General features: G+C 52.7%; 1 protein-coding gene across 3 annotated transcripts in view; it reads right to left on the bottom strand.

Moving 5' to 3' along the window:
* MPPED1 (metallophosphoesterase domain containing 1) overlaps positions 1–25,725 on the bottom strand; it is a 74,968-nt gene that overhangs the window by 14,903 nt on the left and 34,340 nt on the right. For all 3 annotated transcript variants that reach the window (XM_081822605.1, XM_081822603.1, XM_081822604.1), the window contains exon 4: positions 9,979–10,204. In XM_081822605.1, coding sequence (XP_081678731.1) covers positions 9,979–10,204 — 226 coding nt within the window. The remainder of the gene's footprint in view (positions 1–9,978; positions 10,205–25,725) is intronic.

The raw sequence follows: 25,725 nt of genomic DNA, 5'->3' as shown, positions 1-25,725 counted from the left end.
CATGTGTGTGGGTGTGTGTGTGTAGTTGCGTGCATGTGTGGTGTGTGTGTGTTGTGTGCATGTGTGGTGTGTGTGTGTGTAGTTGTGTGCATGTGTGTGGTGTGTGTGGTGTGTGTGTGTGTAGTTGCGTGCATGTGTGTGGTGTGTGTGTGTGCAGAGACAGCACAGTGTAGGGCCAGGAACCGTGAGGAATTTCTTCCCGACATCAAAATTCGTCAGCTGCGTGTGGCGTGTGGGGCTGACAACTGTCAGAATCCAGGGAGGAAGGAGAGGGGGTGTGAGCAGCAGCGTCACCCTTGGTGGTGGCCACGCCGGGTCCCTTGGGGACAGGCTGGGCTGTGCCAGCTGGCTCCCGCCCTCCGGTCACTGTCATGGCCCGAGGGAGGTGGCAGGCTCAGGTGGGATGTGCGGCCAGCCCCAGAGGCAGGCTGGCTCCGTGGCTTCCACTGAACCCAGGCCATTCCTGACCCGATCTGGGCTCAAGACGGCGGGGGGGGGGGGGCAATACCACCAACGTCCCTGGTGCCCCAGCCCAGGGCTCTGCGTGCCCCCCTCATCTCGCCCTCGCACAGCCCTGCGAGGGGAGAATCCGAGTCTGATTTCCCAGGAGCAGGACTCAGAGCTCAGGGAGAACACGCCAGTGCCAGGGCCAGGGACCCAGGGAGCCCCGTCTGGGCTCTGCAGCCCACAGCAGCCGCCCGAGGGACGGGGCCAGGGGCCGGCGGGAAGCAGTGGTCCCTGAGGCCGCCGCCGCCGGCCGCCCCGAAGCTAACCAAGTCCACCCACTTGGGTTGGACCCCTGCGCTGCTCTGCTAAGGCTGAGATCTCGGGCCAGGTCCTCGACCCAAGCCTCACCTTCCCTGTCCATAAAATGGGATGAAAACAATCCTGTCTGCCCCGATGCTCGGCAAGTTAAGCAGGACGATTCTGCAACAGCTCCCGGGGAGCTTGCGGACCCAGGGGGTCTCAGGTCTCAGCTACAGAAGAGGAGGGAAAGCCTACCCCTCTGGCCTGAAGGAGGAAGAGGAAGGCCACAGCCTCGCACTGAAACCACCTAGAATCGCAAGAGGTACAGTAAGAGACACAGCTTTAGAGGCACAGGACTGGCAGCCTGTGACCCAGGGCACGTGGGTCTTCGTGGCCCTGAAGTAACCAGCAGGGAGCCTCAGGGGGTTAAGGGGAGGGAGCTGGGCCTGTGACCCACCCTCTGTAAAGCTGGGCCCCCAGAGGGCTTCTGGGGACAAGGGGAGAATGGGCCAGAAAAGGCCGCCACTGACCACAGGGAAGCAGGATGCTGCACCAGATGGAGGAAGATGCCCCTGACCTCCGGCCTCCGGGTGGGTCCGCGAAGCCCAAGAACTGGAAGTAAACCGTCCACGGTTGTGTGCACCCACAGACCGGGGCGGGCGCAGTCCTGTCTGAGGGGCTGCCCAGGACGGCCCCAGACAGAGCTTCGCAGAACATGAGCGTGCAATCCAAACGTCCAGTGCCCTGAACACCTTGGACAAGTATTGGAGGGAGACTGAAAAATGAACGTTTTTCGAACGAATAAAAAGCTTCTCTTAAGAGAAAGAGCGAAGGATTCTGGGTGAGCAGCTGGAGTTGCGCCAAGCCAGGATTCCTGGCGGGGGCGGGGGGCGGGGAAGGGCCTGAAGCCGGGGGGCTATATCGAGCAGGGCCGGCGTCCCTGTGGCCCCAGCAGCCTCTGACCGCAGCCGGGCACAGCAGGTGCCAGGCTGCCACAGGACCCGGGCCTGGCCAGGGTCCCAGGACCTCGGCCACGTCCTGGCGAGAGCTTCTGAGGGGCTAGGAAGAAGCCAGGGTTTCACTCTATTCGCCTCTATTCTGTTTTCTCCAAAAGACCTATTTGATGAAGTTTTAAAAAGAAACCTTTTAGCATCTCTCTGTACCCAGTTCAGTGGGCGGGGGGTGGGGGGGGAAGTGCCCTCCATCCTACCACCCAGGCCCAGCCCAGCCCTCAAGCACTGGGGCACCCTAAGCAAGTCCCTTCACTTCTTGGGTCCCAGGCTCCTCAGATGTCCAGTGGCGACGAAGGTCTAGAAGATTACAAGCGACGGGAGCACGGGGCCTCGGGGACAGCCGTGGGCACAGTTACTATGACAACTGTCCCATCGGCAAGCAGAGCCTGGCTCCCGAGGGTCCCAGCCTTAAAACTCCCAGGCAGCTCGGTGCCTGCCCCCACCCCACCCAGCAGGGCTGCCCTGTGCACACAGGGAAGGGAACGAAGGACATGGAAGGCTCAACCCCTGCCCATACCCCGTCCCCGGGGCGGCTCGGTGGGGAGCCCCTGCCTGTGCAGAACACCCTGATCTCGCCCCCCTACCCCCGTTCTCGGCAATCCAGGCAGCGAGCTGCAGAGGGTTAGACCGTGAGTGGGACCACCATGTGCTGAACATTTCCTGTGTGCCAAGCAATTTACGCACACAACCCCCTGGAATCCTAAGAGCAGCCCTACAGGGGGGGGTTTTATCCCTCCTGTCATTTCACAGAAAGCCAAGATTCTGACCCAAGATCACCGGGCTGGGCCCCGCCCGCCAGCAGGAGTGTCAAGCGGGGCCTTGTCCGGCCCTGGCGTTTAGAGAGAGCTGGTCTCCGAGGCCCCGGGCTCCCTGCGAGAGGCGCAGGGCACCCCGCACTCCTGCCTGCAGGCAGCACCAGGCCTCCAAGCTGAGCACCAGGATCCGCGCCCAGACGCCCGGCAATGGCCGGCAGCCTCTTCTCAAAGTTTAATGTCTCAGCAGGTTTATATTCCTTCTTTCAAAATACCAGAAGTAATTAGACCAGATGGACGAGCTGCATGCCAATTTCACTCCCTCCCGCACTCCTGTTTTGTTTTTTTTTTTTTAAATCAAGGCCATTTTCAGTTAAATCAGAACAAAAAAATGTATCCAAAACCCATAAATGAATACAGTATGTATACAGAATTTTTTTCCAACACTCAAGATTCTGTGACAGCTGAGCTCTTCCTCTTCCTCCATGGCTGGTTCCCACCCCTTCCTCTAAGCTGCTCAGTGCCGAATCTGCTCCTGAGGGGACCAGACGTGGCTTTCCTGTGACTAGAAAGTCACAGTGCCCTGGGGGCGGCGTCACAAACACACCGCCTCCCACGAGACTCGGGACCGGAGGCCTGCAGTGACGGAGCCTCTGCTGGCGTTGGGGAGGGCACGGGGTCCAGAGACGGGCGGCAGGCCTTCAGCCTGGGGGTGAGGGGCAGCAGGGTAACCAGGGAGGTGGCAGGGTCAGGCTCTGCTCTGGAGGGACCAGCACTGAGGAGGAGAGGAGGAGGAGGAAGGACCCTGGAGGCGAGGAGCTTGGGGGAAGGCCCGGAGGAAGGTCCCAGAAAGACAGAGGAACACCACGCCAGACCAGGCCTGAATGTTAACTGAGTTCCCACAGCCTGGCATCTGTCACCTGTCCATCCATCCATCCATCCATCCATCCATCCATCCAACCATCCAAAAAACATCGATTCTGATGAGCCAGGCGCAGTCCTAGCGCTGGAGTGAAGACCACAAAAACAGAGAGTCACGTTCCTGTTCTTGTGGAGCCTCCAAAATTCTAGTAGGAAAAGAGGCATGACAGAAAGCTACTGCTAGAGTCATGAAGACTGCGTGGTCCTGGAGCTAAGTGGACCGAAGGAGAGGGAGAGGCCCAGACACGGAGCCCAGGCGCGAGGTGGAAGTGGCTAGTGCAGGGCATGCCAGGAGGGACAGACTGTCTCCGCTCAGCGCTGGGCCAAGCAGGCATCCACGTGGAGACACCCAAGATGGGACCCCTCCTGCTCACCGTCGACACACTCACTGCTGGCGGGTCCAACCCCCACGCATAAAAGGCTAAATAGCAAAGCCTCCAGAAGACAACATGGAAATATCTTCACAACTCCAGGGGACGGGAGATTCCTTAAACAGAACCCAAAAAGCACTTACCACAAAGAAAACCACAAATATGTTGGACTACCCAACATTAAGAACTTCTGGCCATCTGAAGTCACCACTGAGAGAGTCACAGAGGACGAAAAGCCACTTGTCACATTACAACAGACAAAGGGCTCCCATTCGCAATACACAAAGGATCTCTACCAACCAATAAGAAAAAGACAGACACCCGATTATTTCCATTAAATGGGCAAAAGACGTGAGCAGTTCACAAAAGAAGACACCAAGTGGCCGACAAAAGATGCTTGGCCTCCCTGGCCATCGAGGGAATGCAAACCACACTGGGAGGCCAGCAAGCAGAACGCACGTAATTTAAAAGCCCTACAATACCAAGTGCTGGCAAGGACGCAAGGCGAGGGACTGCTGGATGGGGAAAGAAATCGGCATAACCGCTTTGACAAACGGTTTAGCGGTTCCCCTAAAGAACCGCACAGCCCATGACCCGCCCCCTCCATTCCTAGTGGGTGTGTGTGTGTGTGAGCGTGTCATGTGCGTCCGTTCAGGAGCACGGATCTCTGTACCCCAAGAGACACGTTCGAGAATGTCCACAGCAGTAGTATTGATAACAGCCCCAAAGCCAGGGTGGCTGGGTTTACAGAAAATGGACGAATAAGTTGCGGTATATTCATACGATGAAATCCTACGTAGCGGTGAGAAAAGACCCAATTACACCTGCCCATGCTGACATGTGCGGGAAGAATCTTGAAAATATAATATCGAGTGTAAAAAGCGGATGCAATGAACATCCTGTTCACTGTGAACTTCAGATAAACAACAAAGAATTTCTTAGGGTAAGTCCCAAAGATTGCACGGGACACACTCATACTACAGATTATTCTCTCTGCCTGACTGCTGCAGGATGGGGTTGGTAAGGCACCCTGTCACGGGGCGGGGCAGGGGCGCAGGGGCACGGCAAGGACTGTGGGAGACAGGCATGCAAGCATGGGGCCGGGGACTGCCCTGGGCCAAGGCTGGGTCAGCACAGGGTGTCAGACGTTACGGACCCCCCAAACACCACCACCTTCATCCTGAGCACCTGGACGGCGGAACAGGCCTGATCCATGTCTGGGTCTCCAGAGCCCTGCAGGGGGCCGGGCACACAATGGCCTTGTGGCCTTTGGAACGCATGGCCCAAGGAAAATTTGGAAGGATTCTCTCTCCCAAGCCCCCACCCCTAGTAGCACCGAAAGGACTCTCCCTGACCCCCCACCCACGCCCCCGAGAGCATGCCGGCGCATCCCTCTGCAGGGGAATCATCAGCGCAGGCAGAGGAACTGGGGCCCTCTAAGTGGGGAGGGGTTAGGAGGATACCAGGCCCAAACACAGTGGGTCTGTGCTTGCACACCCCTTGTGACGGGCAGCTCACCACTCAGTAAGGTCACATCACCTCTCTCCTGGGCTCCTGCCTGTGGGACGGTCTTCCCGCACTGATGAGAGCCTGCCTTTTGTCACTGTCTTCTGTGCCCCTGCTCTGCCGGCTGGGTCACACTGAACAGGTCTCCCCCTCAACCTGGGTCAGCCTTGCCCACATGCTCCAGACACCATTGCTATTCACACACTCATGGCTAGAGCTTTATTCAATCCCCGATCCCCCCACTGGTATAATTACGCTTCTAAAGCTGGAGAGAACATCTCCTGTATTCTCCGTGTTAGTCAATGTGTTGGAGAGCAGGGAAAAGAAAGGGAAACCCAAACATCTGAACTTAGTAATCATCACCACCATCTTGGCCAGGCTACCCTCCTAATGAGCCACCATATGTCCAGGCGGTCGGTGCCAAGGGGCTGAGTCTCGGCAGACAGTTGGGGGGTGCACAACCCCTCCACCAGGCAGAATCAGCAGCAGGACCAGGAGGCGCTGCAGCCGTGAACACCTTCCCAGGGGCCGCGTCACCTGGGAACAGCACAGAGGAGCCTGGCGGGGCAGTGTGCCCTTGTGCATTTGGGACACTGAGGCTTGGAGACGCATGACTCAGCAGGTCAGACATGGAGTGAGAGTCAGAGCCTGGGGGCACCCCTGGTGTGTCTGGGTCCAGCGAGCACTAGACTGACAGCCTGCACATATGCGTGCTGTGTCCCTTTTGGACCTCAGCTGTGCTGTGTGGGTTCCCAACAGGTTGATGACACAGGGTGACAGGCAGAGGGACCTGTGACTGAGAGCTGAGCATCGGCCTCCAGAATGCCCACAGCCCTGCCAGCCTCCTGGCCCTTGCCTGAGCTGTTCCCTCTGCCTGTCACACCCTTCCCCAGCCCCCCACCCTGCATAGTGCTTGTGTCCCCTCAGCCCCAGCCCCTCTCCCAGGAGAAGCCTTCCCTGACCCCAGCTCCCAGCCCCTCTCCTCCTGGCCCTTATGGAATCAAGGATTTGGCGGCTGATGTGTCTCCCACGAGGACATAAACCCCGTGAAGGCCAAAGCTGCACCTGTCTGGTTCACAGCATGTCCCCAGGGCCTAGATCAGTGTGTAGCATTCAATACAGCCTTGACAAATGAACGAAGCAATTAACAGGAGACCACAAGAACACTGACTGGATCCACTGGCCTCAATATCCTCACAGAGCCAGTAAGACCCAGGTGCATCAGAAGGTTTTTTGGAGAACCAAGGAACCCATACAGACCCATTGTTCTGGGCCCGGAACTGAGTACATGTTCATACAAGGACACTGACTTCTATGCTGGAGCAGGAAGAGCCCAGACTAGGAGTCCAGACAACGAGTCATTATGTGGCCTTGGGCAAGCCACAGCCCACCTGCGCCTCTACTTGCCCTTCTGTGAAATGGGATAGAGTCCTGGCCCAGCCTTGGGGGTTGCTGAGGTATCAGCTGGAGTAGAGCTAACCCCATCCCGGCCTCCACCCCAGGAGTTCCCAGTAATAGTAATTACAACCAACCTCCAGGGCCTTGCTCTGGGCCAGGCCTTCATCTGGATGGGCCCACACAGACTTCACAACTGCCTATAATGTGGTAGTATCATTTCCTCACTCCACAGAAGGACCAGAGAGGCTAAGGCACTTGCCCGACGTCACACAGCTACATATTCATAGTGTCCCAATTTGAACAGCCCTTCCCTTACCAACCAACCGCTGGGCCGTGGTTGTTGCTGTGACATCCAACACCTGCTCCCAGCCCCAGATGGGGCCCAAGGGAAATCAGGGCAGCTGCTGAAAACACCAGCCCATGGCCTGCATGGGGAGCATAGACAAGGTACCACTCAGCCCTCGGCATCGACGGCTGCCCAAACAGCATCCAGAAGATTCTGGGGGAGCCTGGCACAGAATGGGACTCAGAAATATGGCTCCTCTCCTGCCCCCTCCGCTTGCGGAAACTGCAGTTCAAACCCCCCTCCGACAGGGAGCCCTCCTGGATCTCACCAAGGCCTCCTGAGGTCCCTTCTCTGGCCTAAGCCTCTCACTCCCGCACTCAGTACTAGGCTCCACATGGCATCAGGCAGTGGGTGTGCACCCAGCCAGCCAGGATGACAGGTAAGGGGGTCAAGGAGAAAGCAGTAAGGCCCCAGGAAAATTCTGGAACTAAAGGGTCTAGAACTGTCAGGCTGGAAATCCCAAAAGCCAAAGGCAGTAGCCACTGGCGGCCCAAGCACAGGGCAGCTGGACCTCACTCAGGCCTCGGGAGCACCAGCACTTGGCCTCTAGCTGGCAGAGGGGACAACAGGGCTGGCCCAACACCCTGGCCCTCCAAGCACCCATGAGCCTGAGAGCAGACTGTCAAAGGGGTTGCTCAGCCCCCAGCCATAGGGGTGCATACAGCTGCTCTGGGGGAAGGGGGTGGACACTGAGTGACACCTGCCAGTCCCCATCCCCTGCTTATCCTCCAGCCCACATACTGGGTTCTGGACAAGGTGGTGTTGGAAGGCTGGTCTCTGCAGCAAATAACAGCAATGGGGTCTCTGTTCATGAAGAGCTTATTGGTACAGATACCAGGCCCAGCTAAACCCTCCTGACACCTTCACGACCACCCTCTGCAGGACGTGCACTGTCACTTCCATTCTGCAGGGAAGGAAACTGGGGCACAGAGAGGTTAAGTGACTTACCCAGGGTCACACAGCTCATAAAAGCAGCAAATCATTCCTGAGCAAATTCAGGAATTTGAGGCCAAGATTTGAGCCCAAGCAGTTTGGTTCCAAAACCACACTAACTCCTATAGAATAGAATATTTTTTTAAAGGGTTGTGTATGTATGTGGACGTGCAGGGGTAAGGGGGTGTTCAAAATACTGGGCAAGGAGATGCAGTCCAGGCTGCCTGGTCTGGTACCTGAAGGCCTCCCCCTCGGCCCTCCTGACTTCCCTCTTGCACCTCACGCTCCAGTCCTTGCAGCATGTTCAGCCAGACTCCTTCTCCAAATCTGGGCTCCAGTGGCCTGCCAGGCAGATTCAACCGTCTCCTCTCCGCTCCTGTCCTTGGCACTGAGCTCATCATGTCCTCAAGTGCCCCAGTGGTCCTTGATCATCAAGACCCCAGGGAGATCATCAAGACCCCAGACACGATGAGGACCAGAGAGATGGCAGCAGGCACCTCCTGTGGCTCAGGGACAATGGGACAGCCCACATCTTCCTTCTGCCCCATGAGGAGGCCTTGGCAAGATGGAACCAGGTCCTAAACCCGCCAGCAGCCTCTGGCCACCAGGTGTCACCACAGGGCATCCACCAGGCAGCCCGGGTTCTCCCAGACACACTGTGTTGGTAACATCTCTCCCCCAAAGTCCCTGCACCCATACAGTCCCCGTGTGCCCCCAAATCATCCCTCAGCCTCCCTGCATGTACTGCTCTGATGGTGCAGCTTCAGGCCGTTACCCCTCCATAGCTGTGAATGCCCTTCTCCTCCTTCACAGCTCAGGTCACCTCACCTCCTCCAAGGAGCCTTCTGGAATCACGCCACACTTTCAAGGACATGTGACCTCTCCCCACTGTGTATGGTATCCTCCTCACCCTGCCAGCACTTGGCACCCTGTGGCTATTGCCAGCTCTAAGTCTGCTAAGGGCCACTTGGCCTGTCCACCTACAGAATGGGGACAATAAATCAGTCTGCTCAGGGCTGAGTAAGAATTAGAAACAATGCTTATGGACACTTTAGCACAGGGACCAGCTTACTGAATTTGCTCAGGAGTGATTTGCTGCCCACCATCATCACCATCACCATCATAATCATCACCGTCATCTTAGTGTATGTGCTGAAGTGAGCACATTCATCACCATCATCTTAATTAATCATCATCACCATCATCACCATCATCATCACCATCATCACCATCATCATCATCATCACCATCACCACCATCAACATCATCACTTTCACCATCATGATCATCATCATCACCACTACAATGGCCATCACAACCATCATCCCCATCATCATCCCCATCATCATCACCAGAGCTCTGATGGACACACTGACCATCACACAGAAGAGTCATGGCTCTTTCTCACCGTGATCCCCACTGAGCCAGGGATGAGGCCTGATTATTCTGTGCACCCAACAGAGAGTAAGAGCTTGATATGTACTCACGATTCAAACAACCGCCATCCCCGACACAGTAAACCAGGTCTTCGGCCTTCCATGAAAATTACAACTGCCTTTCCTCAGCCTGGCTGATCACTCGTCACCCCTCACCCACGCATCTCTGGTGTGTGTCAGGGGACATGGGCAATGGGGAGATTCCTAGCATACACAGTAATGGTTGAAAGCAGGGGTTCTGGAACCAGAGTGCCTGGGTTTAATCCCAGCTTTGCCCCTTCCTAGCTGCATGACATTTGGCAAGATCCTCAAGCTCTCTGTGCCTCAGTTTGCTCACCTGGAAACTGGGGATAATAACAGTAGCCGTCTGTATGTGAGACGAACAGCACAGAGGACACAGCTGATAGAACTACTTGCCAGTTAGATATGGGGGCCTGCCGGGGGCCACACAGGGGTGCAGGAAGAGCTGAGATCTGGAGCTCCCCAGTGCTTCTCCCAGCCCCACCTCCCCCAGCGCCCAGCCTGAGGTCAGGAAGGCACCCAGGGCGCACTCACCACGGCGAGCCGTAGATCCGGAAGCCCCGCACAGTGACCTCCGAGTCCTGCAGGTAGATACAGTTGGTCAGCAGGGACTGCACGTTCTCATAGTTCTCTGGCTTCAGCTTCGACACAGACGGGAAGTAGTAAAAGTCTTGCTTGATGAGGTCAGCCATGAACTCCTGGTCGAAGGTCAGCTCATGGTTGCCGGCAATCACGATCTTATACTCGTAGGGCAGGCTACCTGCAGGGGTGGACAGAGACACGCAGGACACCGCTGTTGGCCTGCTGAGAGCCACCCCCCAGCGGGGGGAGGGTGGCGGGCGACAGGCACCGGGATCCCCGGCGGAGCAGCCCCCGCTGCTCGCTCCCCCATCCATGCCCTCAGATCAGAGGCACGGCAGGAGGCCCATCCTCCTCCCTGCAGCCTGCCTGCTCCGGTGGCAGCTAGGTGACAGGCCACCAGACCCAGGCCAGCAGGAGGGCCCCTGGCCTCATCCTCAGGACTTACCCGCCTCGGGTTCCTCTGTCTGAGCCACTTTTCCCCTGAAAGGAGACCCCACCCCGGACCTCCAGGCCTGGCCCCCCAGCCTCACTGTCCCAGGCCACTCACCCCGCGGGGGCCTGACTCGGGAGCCTCCACGCTCCAGCAGGAAGCACAAGTTCCTTGCAGATCCCGTGTGAAACCTCTGGAGACCCCACGCTTTGGGGAAGGGCCTACCCTGACTGTCCAAGCCAAATGCAATCCAGACAAAGCTGTCTATGCAGACCACATGCTGAACCAGTAACAGGTCCTTCCAGCTTGGCTCTGTGCAGAGCCCCGGGCCATTCTTCCACAGCTTCCTTCCTTCCCTTTCTTCCTCTGGGGCCCCACCTTGCAGATGCCCTGAGCGGGTGTGGGTGCTGTCTCCTGCCTGACATGGCTGTGGGCCGCCCCCCCACTACCACAACCCCTCGGACTCAGTAAACCACCACCCCCACCCTTGGCCCCCACTGCCCCCCAGAAAAGAGCCTGACCCCAGACTCGGGTCTCTGCCTCCCCATCGCCCACCTGCCTCAGTTGCCGGGCTCCCTGGGCCTAGAGAAAAAGTTCTGACAGTACCTGTTGGCCCCGATTTGGATGAAAATGTAATGTTGAAGCTGAGCCAACCCGGAGGCCCAAGTCCTTCTCCTGGCCCCTCCAGCCTTCTGTCTGGGGGGGCCCCTGGGTGACATGTCGGGGAACCCTCCCAAGGGGCCTCAACCTCCCGGCTCCTGGCAAACGGAGAAGGAAGAGCAACAGGCCGCCTGGCTGCTGGAGATCCACCCTTCATAGCGCTTATTCTCTGACCCCGGGTGGCCATGACCCCCACAAGAGCACACACAGCCGCAGTGCTCAGTTTGGGAGCCCGCTGGCTTCAGTTCTAATCCCAGCTCTGTCACCTCTCAAATGAGCAAGTCACTCAACCTCTCTGAGCCTCAGTTTCCCCTGACCACGGAGGGTGTGCCTGGGGAATGCCCCTTCCTGGGAGCTAAGGACCTCCCTGCCCCCGCCCCCTCCCAGGAAGAGCAGGGCCTTCGTGAAACTGTATCCTCTGCCCTGTGAGTGTTCTGTCAGGAACCCAATTCCAGAAATGCCCCAACTTCTAAGGACCGTTTGCCTCACTGAGAACTGACGCCCACAGTATCGGATCGGATGGGACAGACGTGTGATCAGACTCGGCTCCTGATGGGCGATCTAGGAAGAAGTGTGCTTTTCCCAGCCCCGTGTGAGCTCCGGGAAGGGGCAGGGCGAGCCTGGTGGCAAACAATCAATCGTGAGAATAATAAACAATAATACAACAATGTTTCGGGCACTGTAACTACAACTATTGTATTCTAATGGCAAGGGAACAGAAGAGTCCAGAACGTAGTTAGAATCTTCTTTCTTCACACCCCACCCCCACCCCCGAGACCAGGACCTACACATCCTGTCTGGTCTCGAGCTCTGTGGCCCTGGCAAGCGGCTGCCTGAGGGCCACCTGAGTCCCAGCCCGGCCACGGAGGGGGGAAGGGAACAAGACAGAAGTTCGCCCAAAAACTGGCAGAAAACCATAATCTTGCTCATCGCTGCCTCTCCCGCCGCCCCAGAGTCCTTCACAAGTTTGAGAAAAGAGGGTTTTCTCCTCCTTGGCGTTTATCAACTCTGGGAGCCCCGACACAATGACAGGCTCTATGGCCTGGGTCCCAGACCCAGCTCTGCCACTCACCAGCTGTGTGCCTCGGTCTCCGCCCCCCAGAAAGCAGGAAGAAGAACACCCACCCCTCCAAACCGCTCTGGGGTTTCAGAAGACACTGAACAGAGACAAGCAGCACTTGGTATTCACAGTGTCAGCTTCCCCGGGCCCCGTTTGCAGGCCAGACCTGCCCAGAGGCACATTTCGTTTGGCATAACTTTTCTATTTGAATCTGGTTGCCAACATAAAAAATGCAAAAAAGTCCCAATAAAATGCCATTCTTTGTTTTCTAAAAATCGATCAATCAATTTTAAAATTTCATGCTCCTGGCTCAGTCAAGTGCTGAGTATCTGTGCTTCCCTTAGACCGGAAGCCAGTGTCCATCTGCCCCAGTCCGCACCTGTCCCTACTACACACACCCAGCCCACGTCACTCATTTTGAGGAACTGCCCACTCCTGGCAGGCCCCTGCCCCTCGGTGCTGCCAGTCAGGTGGGGGGGGGGCTCTCCAGGCCTTCTGCCTCCCCACCGTGCCCACCCTCCTACTTCCATCACAGCCCACCTTTCTGGGCCCGGCTGAGGGGTGCAGAGTAACTGTTTGCTTCCCAAGCCGAGCCAGAGAGCTGCAGGGGCACAGGACCAGATATGTTTGCTTCGCTCGTCCCATCCCCAGCAGGTCCCAGCAGAAATCTGGCAAATGAAGCCGCCGAAAGCATCACAGGGTGACATGGAGCAGAGAACCCCTCAGTGGCCCTGCTCCGGCTGCCCGCGGGGAGGGAGGAGGTTTGCGGGGGCCTGAGCATCTGGGGGAGGGTCGTGGAGGACACCCCAGAGAAGACCACCATCTCCTGGACCCCATCGTGGGGCCAGCCACCCTGGGTAAAGGCTGACCCCTCCAATCCCCAAGGAACTTTCCAAGATACGCTCTGTAGCTGGGGAAAATGAGGCTCTCGGGTCAGGAACCTGTCCAGGTCCCACAGCAGTGAGCAGGGGAGGGGCCCCTGGACATGGGTCCAGCTGATCCCACATCTCTGGGTCAGCGACTCCGACTCCTTCAAGGCCGCCAGGCCACGGAGTCAGCTGGGGACTCTCGCTGAGCCCCTTCCCGCATGGCAATCGGAGGATGAGGGGTGGCCTCTGCCCACAGCCTTCCAGCTCTGAATCTATGTTTCGACTTCACGTCTCCCATCCATCCCACTCTGAGCACCGCCCCGGCTGGGGGAGCCCTGCTAATGTATTTATGTCCTGTCTCTGACTGGGGGTGTTACTTAAACTAATTAGCAAACGACTCCAACTATACAGTTTCATTTATTTCTGTAGCTCGGGACTACCGCGGACTGGGGAGTGAGCACGGAGCTGTCAGCTCTCCCCTGTTCCTCCCCCCTCCCCGGAGGAGGGAACTGAGAGGCTTCTTCCCTCCCAGGGAAGAATGGATGGGGGTCAAGGCTCCTGTACACAGAGCCGGGTGGGGACAGGAGCCGCAACTTGCTGCCTGATACCCTCAAATACTGTCTGGGCTCTCCCTGCAGAGTGGGTGCCACGGCTCGGAGGCAGGGGGCACGTCCATTGGCAAACACATCAGTGGTCCAGCACCGCGCCCCTCTGAGCTGGAGGTCTAGCCACAGACATATCTGTCTGGATGGTCACTTGGACCTGGCAACTCTCCAGCTGTGTATAACCGTCACAGATACCGAAGTATAACTCTCCCCATTTTCCATCTGGGAAAAGCAAGGCTCAGAGAGGTTGCCTAAGTTTACACAAGTCACTAATAAAGTGACTGATAACTGCAGACGGCACTGGACACTTGACAGACCTTGGGGCTTGGCCTCATCAAACTCATCCAGAACTGGCACCCCAAACCTTCATGCCCACTGCCTCCCAGTGAGTGTGTGGGTGGGCGGAGGGATGGAGGATGGAGGGACAGAGATGGACAGATTATGGATGAACAGATGGATGGGGAGAGATGGATGAATACATTTATCAATCAATCCATCCATCCTGAGATAACTCTGCCTATCTTCTTTATACCAACCGACCTCCGGCTCCTGGGTCCCCTCACCTTTCCTCCAAACTTTTTCTCCAACTGCCCCAGCAGGTCATGTTTTCAGACCCATGTCCCTCCCCCACAACCCTGAATGTCCATCTCTGAATCTTCTCCAGTTGGACCTGCTCTCTCCCAGGTGGGCGTAGGGGAGCCAGAACTAAAGCTCTGGAATGGCCTGACCATCGTGGAGTGGTGTAGAGAAGTCCCCTCCTCTGTTCTAGGACTGCTACCTCTGTTGTTACCGCCTAAGGCTGCCTTAGCCTCCAGGTGCTCCCATGACCCTGCAGCTCTTACCAACCTGACTGTGGATAAAGTGCCCGCTGACCCGTCAGCACAGGCTTTCTTGCTTGGCTTCTGCCTCCCCTGCCTCTATCTAGGCTGTGAAGGTGGGGAGTGTTTGGGGACCTCAGTGACTGATTAACTGGAAGGGGCTTTATGGGTAAAACAGATGAGATGAACATAAACTCTTCAGCACACAGAGGGAATTAATGCTGTTCCCTCTGTCCTTCCCATCAGCAGGGAAGAGGGCTGGCCTGCAGGGGAGGGAGCACCTGCCTGACAAAGTGCCAGAAGGGCCTGAACCCCAGGAGAGGGAGTGTTCTGCAGGCGGGTGAAGCTAAGAGAGGGGACAGAAGGTCCAAATGCTTTTTCTTACCCACCTCCCCTCCTCGGCCCCTCAGAAGCAAAGAATCCAGTCAGCCTGTCCCCAAAGCCCATCAAGCCAGAAACTTGCTTTCTTCCCGGAGGCTGGGCCCCGTTGTAATACCATCGCCACCCTGGTCAGCTGTCCACAAACTCGGATGGAGCATGAGCCCTGTTCCAGACCCTAGAGAGACACCATCAGGGACACCGTGATGAACGAGACTCAGTCGTGAGTTCAGTCCCAGAAGTGACACACGGAGGTTCCAGTCCACATCACAGAGGGGACAAAGGAGGAAACTGGAGCTCAGAGAGGGGACAGGCACTGCCTGAGGTCACACAGCGAGACAGCGGAGAGCTGGGACGTGAACCCCTGGTTCCCGCCTCTGGAGTGCTGGACACTGGCCACCCCAGCCTCTCGTGGGACATGCCTGACGAGCTGTGGACCAGAAAGATATGAGGACAGGTAGGAGGAGCTGATCATGGACTGGACAGGCTGGTTAGATGCTGGGCCAGGTGGCTGATCTCCCAACTGGATCTCTGAGAAGCCCCAAGTCCTCGTGGAAACCAGCCCTGCTTCCAGAACCACTGGGCGTTGTCCTACCTTTGTAATCTGCATGACAACGTTCAGACCATCTTCCCCAAATACTTCCTTTCTTCTCGGCCAGATTATCTGAGTTCCTAGCATTTGTAGCCATGGGTTTGTTGGTGGTAAAAAGACCATTAGGTACGAATCAGCTGAGCAGTAGAGGATGACCATATTGTTTTAACTTTCCATTTGCCGTATACATCCTAATAGATACGCATCCACATATGGATGCCACACGGCAGCAAGCATGCATGGCATTCGGGGCTCACAGAGGGACACACACACAAAAAAACCTCTGCTACTTGCACTTCCAAGATTAATCTCCTTCCAAAAGGTTACAATTCTTTTTCGCTAACACTTACCCGTCCCATTGAACAGAAAGTGCTGCCCCCAAACTGCGTAATCTGTTAAATTCAACAAGATACGCGCACGCTTCTCGGTAATCTATGCCACTCCCGGAGCAGCGCATTGAGCCCGGCAGAGTTTTGGTGTTCTCTAAATGCAGCGACAATCAGGAAAATGCCCACTTATGGCTTTTCCCGCCCATTCCTATCTCACAGAACACAGCAGAGGGGGATGGAATAAAGAGACGGTATAAGGATCTCTGATTGCATTTTGAGTACATCTTTGACAGTTCTGTGTTTAAACACTTGCCAATGTCTGAGAGATTCACATTAGCAGACTTCTCGGTATGGTGCACAATCTAGAATAACATTGGGACAGAGCAGGCTCCACCACTCAGCTTTGAGCCCCCAGTGGGTCCCGACACAGCTCGGACGCGTTAATGCCGGGGACGCACAGCCAAGCACACACAGAGGGCGTGGGCCGGCAGTGCGGGGAGATGGGGAATTCTGCCTGAAGCCGGAACAGGCAGGAGAGGTCTGAAGACGCGTGCCTAGGTCAGTGGCCAGAGACCAGCGACAGGAAGACAGGAACACGCTCAGGGGCTGTGCCTGCAAAATTTGTTTTCTGCTGCCCTGCTGTGAGCATTTCCTGGTGCTAGGTGGTGTCATATAGGCCATTTGCATTTTACATGCAATGCTTCTAGATTTTCCCCACCTGCCCCAGGTAAGAAGCAATGTAGCAGATGGGTTCACCATGGGGCCCAAAAAGCCTGAAGCTGAGGGGCGCCTGAGGGGTGCCTGGGTGGCTCAGTCGTTAAGCAGAGCTTTCGGCTCAGGTCATGATCCCAGGGTCCTGGGATCGAGCCCCGCATCGGGCTCCCTGCTCCGCGGGAAGCCTGCTTCTCCCTCTCCCACTCCCCCTGCTTGTGTTCCCTCTCTCACTGTGTCTCTCTCTGTCATATAAATAAATTAAAAAATCTTTAAAAAAAAAAAAAAAAAGCCTGAATCCGATTTCCACCTACTGGCTGATTGGCTGGGGATGAAAACTCACTTCTCTGAGCCTCAGTGTCTTCATCTATAAGAAGAATTCAGGGTTCTTGCAAGAAGCACACTAGGAAGATTGTACAGCGTCTGTGTTGTATTTACCTCGGGGTTTGTTTTAATCGGGTATGTATGATAAGTAAGACACGCAGACATGGAAATGACTGTCACAGATAAGGAAGTTTATACTCACAGATCCCTAGACACAGGCGGCATTCAGGGCCATACCGGCCACACGGGGAAACCAGGGCAGGTCAGGAGGCAGAGGGAGTGAAGAAGAAACCTGGACCAGAGTCTTTGTTGTGGTTTCCATGGGACAAGAAGCAAGTTTAGGACTGGCTAGGCTAGACCATTCTGGCAGGCTCGGGGGGCCCAGGGGCTGCCCCTATGTGTCAGGTGCCTGGCCCTGGGGTGACTGGGGGCCCCGGGTAGGGGCTGAGAGCCAGAGAGCCTATAAAGGAGGGGGTGGTGATGGAGGCAGGGGCTCTGGGTTGGTTGGTTTGTATACAAAAGGCATGCTCAAAGGTGGGTCCTTTTACTCTCTCTAGAATTGGTTAACTCTGGGACCAACAGTGCCTCCAGGCTCAGCAAGGCCCCAAGATGTCAGAGCATCAGAATACGGCAAATTACAGGCATATTGATACAACCTGGGTGCCAGCCATTATTGGTGCCTTCCAGGGCTGTTAGGAGGACCAAATGTGTGTTCTACGATGCAATCCAGAAATGTCAGCCGGGAAGATAAAGATGAGAAAAGAGGGCTAGGGAGGTCAGATCACCTGCCTGGGGTCCTGCTGGCAGGTCAGCCTACCCAGAGTTGGGTGTGGAGACACCCAGGGTGGGAAGGAGCCATCCTGGGATGGCAGACGCCGCACCGACCTGCAGGCGGGCCCTGCCACCCGCCCCGCCTGGCCCGCAGTCCAGCGAGGGAGGGTTTGGATTCCCAACTCAGTACTGGTGCCCATATTTAAAAGGCAAATGCAATTTTTCTTCTGTTCCATCCTAATAGCCAAAATGTTTAACTTTCAAACATTTCTTTTTCCTGGGAAATGTTTTAAAAACAGGAACATTCAGTCCTAATCATCTTTAAAAGCTTGTTCCAACTGCTACCGCAGAGCATAGTGACTTCAGGCTGAAAGAGACAACCAAAGAGTCTCTGCGTCCTTCCTCACAAAAAGAAGGCCAAATGCAGCGAGAAAGATTTCGTATGAACCTCCCCAGAAGCCGCAGCCTGGAAGAACACGCCAGGGCAAAGGTGTTCAGGAAAGGCCCTGGGGCCTCAGGTGGGGGCCAAGTTGGTCACATTCAACGCTTGAGGCTATGGCACCCCCTCCGGGCCAGGCCCTGTTGGTGCTCTGACCTCAGCTTGCACAACATGCCCATCCCTGCCGTGCCCTGTCCAGGCGTCCCTCGGTGGCTAAAGGCCTCCTGCCTTTTGCTCCTGCTGTTCCATCCACCCTGGGACCCCCCTCTGCCCTTCTTTCTGGGGTCACTCTAATTCCGCTCGCCCTACACAGTCAGCCCAAGTGCCGCTCCCTCCAAGATGCCTGCTATGAACACCCTCCCTCACCCGATCAGGGCTCCCAGCCCTGCCCAGCACGTGCTCTTTCTTGCTTCCCCCACCGGCGTGGGCACCCTTCCGGGACCTGCCCAATTCCTCTTCTGTGCCGGGCACAGGTAGGTCATCACACACATTCACTGAATCCCCAAGGTACAGATGATGAGGGTCAGAGGGGTCAATGACTCTCCAAAGGTCTCCCAGCCAATCCTCTAAGGACGTTCTGGAAGATGAAGCTAATTACCATGAATGGGACTGATGATCAGGAAGACGCAGACCAGCCTGTCAGGTGGCGGCCTCCAGAAGTTGTGAGCCGTGTTACCTACCCCCTTGCGTTCCATGAGGAGGTGATGTGCAAGACTTGACCTTCTGAGAGCCCTTTTTCAGTTCTCTGAGGCTTCCAGGCAGGTGTGTGAGTAATGCTGGAGTGGGGGCTCCCCAGCGGGGGTGTCATAGGGTAAGACAGTGGGGCCAAAAGGGTACTTTCACAAGAATGGCATCTGAATGCCCACGTTCCTCTACTTGTTCTGACATCCCACGCAATCAACAGTAAAGCAATCAAGAAGGCATGACCCTCCAAGGACAAAGGTTTGGGAGTTGGAGGGATGGATGAGTGGACTGGCTTGGCTGAGCAGAGAAAACTCAAAGTAAAGGCTTGGGAGAGGGTTGGGGGAGGGGAAGGGAAAGGCTGGGGGCGGGGATCACTGGAAGCAAACCCAGCTGTGGCCAGAGGCCCGGTTGGCTCAGGGATGTAGACCCAAGTGTGTGGTCTGACCTAGAACCTGTTTCAGGAAACCAGGCCCTTCCCCCCTAGTCTCCACAGAAGAAAGGGGTTTAGTTTCAAGGGAAAATAACAGCTCCAAAGAACTCCATTTAGGGACCGTCAGACCCCAGGGAGGATGGGCAGCAATGTGGGGACTGAACAGGAGGAAGATACAGTGAAAGCATAAACATGGTGACTTTCAAGACCCCAGGCCACTTCCCCACTCAGCTCGCAAATCCTGGGAGCCAGGCTTGCAAACGGGGAACCCCTTTCTGGGGAGAAAGACAGGGCCAGGAGGGAAAACCTACAGACACAGATACAGGGGGTTCTCCCAAAGAGATGGCCAGGTCCCCGTGACGGCAAGCTGCTCCCCTCCCTGTACACACACAGCTTTCAAATGCACAAACACACAGGATCATCAGACCTCGGAGGAAAACCCCCAGGCTGAACACGGACTCAGAGACCAAAACAAGTAGAAGAAAGGAAATTGGAGAAAATGGGACTGATGCAGGAGAAATAACTTAATACATAATTAACACCCTCAGTGAGATAATAGAAGATATTGCACCCATGAAATTCTAGCAGGGTGCTCTTCACAAAAGAAATAAAATCTTAGCAGCATTTTAAAAATTTGGTTTAAGAGTGGGAAGATAAAGTTGAGAAAATCTCCCAGAGACTGGAACAAAAAGACAATGACATGAGTATCAAGCGAGAAAAGATACAAAAATCAGTTGTATGAGTTGTGGAAGGAGATGTCACAGATAAAAGAGAAGAGGGAAATTTTTAAAAATATAAGAATATGAGAAAATGTCCCAGGATTAAAAGACAAAGTTTGCACCATTAAAAAGGTTGCCCAAGTACCCAGAAGAATGAATGAAAAAAGACTCACACCCAAGGCACACTGCCCAGAAACAAGACAGCTCCTACACTAAAGATGAGGTATGCAAACAAGAGTGGGGTTCTCACTGGCTATTCCAGAAGTGACAAGAACGGTTTTGGAGCAATGCCTTCCAAATCCTGAGGGAAAACCACGTGCTGCCTGGAATTCTATAGCTAGGCAAACTATCAGTCAAGACTGAGGACAGAGTAAGGACTTTTACTGACATGCAACTTTGCCAAACATTTATGTCTACTGCACTCTTTCTCAGAAGGCTATTGGAGGGTGTGTTCCACCAAAATGAGGGAGTAAACCAAGAAGAAGGAAGCCACGGGGTGCTGGAACCTGGGGCTCCAGGATGGAAGAAAGGCGGAGACTCCAGGATGATGGCAGTATGCAGGCTCAAGAGTCCAGACTGGGCCAGGGGTCAGAGGCTCAAGGGAAAATGGGAAAAAGGAGCCAGAAGATGGCTTAGCAGGACTCATCACACTGCTGGGGGGCATTCAGAGCTCTGCAGGGGGTGCCTGGGTGGTTCAGTCGGTTAAGCATCTGCCTTCAGCTCAGGTCATGATCTCAGGGTCCTGGGATCGAGCCCCGCGTCGGGCTCCCTGCTCATCAGAGAGCCTGCTTCTCCCTCTCCCTCTGCCTCTCCCCTCTGCTCATTCTCTCTCTCTGATAAATAAATAAAATCTTAAAAAAAAAAAAAACCTCTGCAGGACACAGGGATGAACCACAATGGGCACACAGACAAACAAGAAAGCACACAAAACAACTGACTACTTTAGAAAAAACAAGTTGTGCAATGAATATTTAACCTAAAACTGTCTTAGAACAGTATTAAAGGACAGGAGAAGAGATGTGTGTATATGGGTGGAGAAGCTAAGTCTCTAAATCTTCATTTTTAATTGTAAGAAATTAAAGAGTAACATCTAAAATTGAAAAATAAAAGACAGTCATATAAGTTTGTTACTTAGAGACACCCTGGTAATAAAAGCTACCAGGATTACATGGACAATGGGAATCGGGACTGAGGAGGGGGATGGGGAGGAGACTGCTGGTTTCATCATAAGCCTCCTAGCGCGCTGTGACTATGTATATGTATTACTTTAATGCAGAGAAAACTTTAATTAAATAGGAAGGCAACAGGAGGCCAGGCATTCCTTGCCCACTTCCTAATTCTCTCCAGGGTAGCCTGACCTCTCACTTGCTCTGCCTATTGCTCAAAACCTAGACCCAAATCAAACCAAGGCACAGTTAAGACAGATTGAAAGATAAAACAGGCAGAAAACTTTAACTGGTTGATTCCTCTGATATTCTGAGCATCTAAGTGTTGGGGTTACTCTGGCAGCCAGGTTCAAAGGCAGGTGATCTGGCCAAGCAGCTCCTCACCTGGGCAGGTCAGGCAGCCATTAATGACATCACAGGTGTCACCTGCTGAGAGTCTGAGACAGGCTCCCTCATGCCCTATTTCTAACTCTCAAAATAACAGTCTCGCAAAATGGGCAGCATGTTTGAAAGATATAGATAGAAACTGGGGCTCAATGAGGTTACATAACTACACAATTGATAAGCAGGGAAGTGGGAATCTGAACCCAGACCTCTCTGAGCTGGAGCCCATGACTTCCCCTTCTCTGTCACAACCAACACATATGACAGGTGCCAGAGGTTTTTTTCTACTAAAATTCCTCCAAAAAAAAGACTGTTGCCATATATTTTAGTCCTTACAAGATCTCTCCTGTTATGAGGAGCTCTGAATGATTTTATTTTAAATAACATAATACTTTGGAGAAGATCTTATGGCCCCTGTAAACAGCCTATGAAGGCCATTTTTAAAAGTTCTATAGATCTTAGAACAAATTAAATGAATTCAGCAAAGATGCAGGATACAAAAACCATGTGCAAAAAAACTCAGTTGTGTTTCTATATACTAATAATCAATCTAAAAATAATGCCAATTGCAATAGTATCAAAAAGAACAGAATACTTAGGAATAAATTTAACCAAAGAGGCAAAAGATTTGTATGCTGAAAACTACAAAACATTTGCTGAAAGAGATTAAAGAAGACACCAAATGAAAAGACATCCTATGCTCATGGATTGGAAGGGTTCATATTGTTAAGATATCAGTACTATCCAAAGCCATCTCCAGATTCAATGCAATCCCTACTAAAATCCCAATGATGTTTCTTGCAGAAAATCCAGGCCAAAACTCATATGGAATCTCAAGGGACCCTAAATAGCCAAAATAATCTCAAAAAAGAAACACAAAGCTGAAGGTCAAACACTTTCTGATTTCAAAACTAACTAAAAAACTACGGTGATTAAACAGTATGGTACTGGTCTAAATACAGATGCTGATCAATGGAATAGAATAGAGAGCCCAGAAATAAATCTTCACACATATGGTCAAATTATTTTCTTTTCCTTTTTTTTTTTTTTTAAGGGAGAGAGAGGAGGGGGAGGGGCAGAGGGAGAGGGTTCCACACCCAGCATGGAACCTGACACAGGGCTTGATCTCACAACCGTAGGGCTTGATCTCACGACCGTAAGATCATGACCTGAGCCAAAATTGTATGGTCAAATGATTTTTAACAAGGGTGCCAAGACCACTCAATGGGGGAAAGGATAATCTTCCTAACATGGGGTTCTGGGAAAACTGCTATCTGCATCCAAAAGAATGAAGTTGAACCATTACCATACAACACATACAAAAATTAACTCAAAATGGAACAAAGACCTAAAAGTAAGAGCTAAAACTACAAAATTCTTAAAAGAAAACATAGGGGCAAAACTTCACGACATTAGATTGGGCAATTGATTTCTTAAATATGATACCAAAAGTGCAGGCAACACGACAAAAAAAATTTCTAAATTAAAATCTTCTGTGGATCAACCGAGTGAAAAGGCAACCCACAAAATGGAGAAAAATACTTGCAAGTTATATTTCTGATATGGGGTTAATATCCAGAACATATAAAAAACTGCAATTCAACAACAAGAAAAATGTAGGCAAAGGAGTTGAATAAACACTTCTCCAAGGAAGACATACAAATAGCCAACGAGCACATAAGATGTTCAAACATTACTCATCATCAGGGAAATGCAAATCAAAACACAGCGAGATACCACCTCACACCTATTAGAATGGCTATTATCAAAAACCCAGAAAACAGTAAGTGTTGGCAAGGATGTGGAGAAATGGGAACCCTTTTGCGCTGTTGGTGGAAATGTCAAATAGAACAGCCGCTATGGAAAACAGTATGGCAATTCCCTGAAAAATTAAACATAGAAGTAGCATACAACCCAACAATTCCACTTCTGGGTATATGCCCCAAAGAACTGAAAGCAGGGTCTCAAAGAGATATTTGTACACCCATGTTCATAGCAGCATTATTCACAATAGCCAAAAGGTGGAAGCAACTCAAACGTCCATCGGACAGAAGACCAGATAAACACAATGCTGTATATCCATACAATGGACTACTATTCAGCCTTAAAAAAGGAAGGACATTCATTCTGACACATGCGTGCACCATGAAGATATGCTCAGTGAAATAAGCCAGTCACCAAAGAACTAATACTGTACAATTCTACTTATATGAGGTCCTTAGATTAACTGAATTCATAGAGACAGGAAGTAGGATGGTGGTTGCCTGCAGCTGGGGGGGGAGGATATGGGGATTTATAGCTTAATAGGTATGGAGCTTTGGTTTTACAAGATGAAAAAATTCTGGAGACGGATTGTGGTGATGATCACACAACACTGTGAATGTGCTTGATGCCATTGAAATGTACATTTTACAAAAAGTTAAAATGACAAATTTTATGTATATTTTACCACAATTTAAATTTTTTAAAAATCTCAGAAGAAGAAAACTAAGGACCTGAATTCCAGACAACTAGAATTGTGAGCTGGTAGAACCGTAGGTTCCTGGGACCTTAGAATCCTAGAAATGCTGTCTTTAGAATCTTAGAACCCTGGAGGCCAATCATCCTAATTGTGGAGGCAAACAATTTTAGAACTTCACAGGTCATCATGGTTTCGAGGTGGAAAGGGACTAAGTGGCCATCTAGAGCCTCGGCCCCCTCATCACCATTCCCCCCCACCCCCGCATCAAAAAGTCCCAGCTGAGAAGCTTCAGGACAGGAAGCCCACACCTGCTTCTACCTTCCCAGAAAACTCCCAGTATGGATTTCTCTTAGGGTTTGACAGCTCTGGATGAAAGGCAGGGTTACAAGGTCAGATACCTAGCCCTTGTGCTACTGAATATTTTTCCAAAAGGTTTCACAGGTGCCTTCTGGCTACAAACAACTCTTTTAAAGAGGAGAAAATATAGCCCAAAGCAATGTTCTTTGCAGTAGCCACCGAAATAAGTATTCAAAAATGATTAAGACTACGGATTCCGGTTTTTTAAGTATTTCTTTGTAAAACCCACCATTTTAAAGCTAAAAAGACATTTTGGATGTTAAGATATGCTAAAGTAAAATCATCTTGCACCCTCTGTTTACCCATTCCTTTATTCCACAATCCTTTTAAGGCCCTAATAAGTGCTCGGAACTGGGAACAGAGTGGTCCCCACACAGCCCCTCCTCCTGCCCTCTAGTGTGGGAAAGACACAGGCAAGCAGTTTGGGATCTGTAGTTGGGGTGATTCCAAGTCCTACGGAACCATACAGCACTAAGCTTTCCTTTCCCTGACCAGGAGTAAGGGAGGGGCTCTGAAACGGTGGATGAGAGACATAATCATAGAAATAGGTATCAGGGATCATAGCAGCTCCCCAGGCAGACAAGGTAGGGAAGGGCATCCTAGGAGGAGCACCTCACACAAGCAAAGGCCTGAAAGTGGGAAAATCCACCTGCTAGGTATCTGGCAATTGCTTAGAAGCCCGGGGCCAGCGAAGGAGGGTGGAAGCAGGCCTGGGAGGGACAGGTGGGATCACACCCACAGGGTACCCCAGCTATCAGGCAAAGGTCTGGACTTCATCCAGGACACAGCAGGGAACCAATGAAGAGTGCTAAGGGGGGAGGGGACACAGTTGGATCAATGAACGAAAAATTCTTTAGAACTCCAGTATGACAAACAGTAGTCTGGAAAGTGACTATTTTGAGAGGTTGGGACATTACCCAAGAAAGCCCCGGTTTGTCAGCTCAGTGCTTCCCCTTCAGTGTCGTGGCTGTCAAACCAGCTCAGAATTAGCTCCAAACGGCCTTCGGTGAGTCTCAGATCTTCATTTGCATTGTGCACACTCAGAAAGGTGTGAAATTCATCTTCTTCTTAAGAGAAATAAAAAAAAAAACAAACCTATACGCTTAAAAAAAAATCTGCTTTCTTTTTAAAACAAATTTCAAAGAACTAAATCCTAACTTTTAAATAACTGTAAAAAAAAAAAAAGGAAGGCATCTTTGGATGATGTTAATAATAATAATTAAAGCTGCCATCAGCTTAGCATCTACTTTGTGGTGGGCACTTTAGATGCATTCATAAAACATCCACAACAGAAACAGTAGCTGACTTTATTATATTTTTATCCCATGCCAGGTCCCATGCTGAGCCCAGATCACCCCCTGCCTCATTGAGCTCTGTCAATATTAGACTCCTTTTATAGGTGAAAAAACTGAGGCCAGTCTCTCCAGACTCACGTGCTTAGTTAAGCAGGATCCCAACTGCAATGTCTTATGCAATCCTCACAATAGCTCCACAAAGAAAGTATTACCCCAC

This window comes from Leptonychotes weddellii, chromosome 5 (assembly GCF_054177405.1).
Source record: "Leptonychotes weddellii isolate Sample4059 chromosome 5, ASM5417740v2, whole genome shotgun sequence".
NCBI lineage: Eukaryota > Metazoa > Chordata > Mammalia > Carnivora > Phocidae > Leptonychotes > Leptonychotes weddellii.
This window is presented reverse-complemented; position numbering and strand designations above follow the sequence as displayed.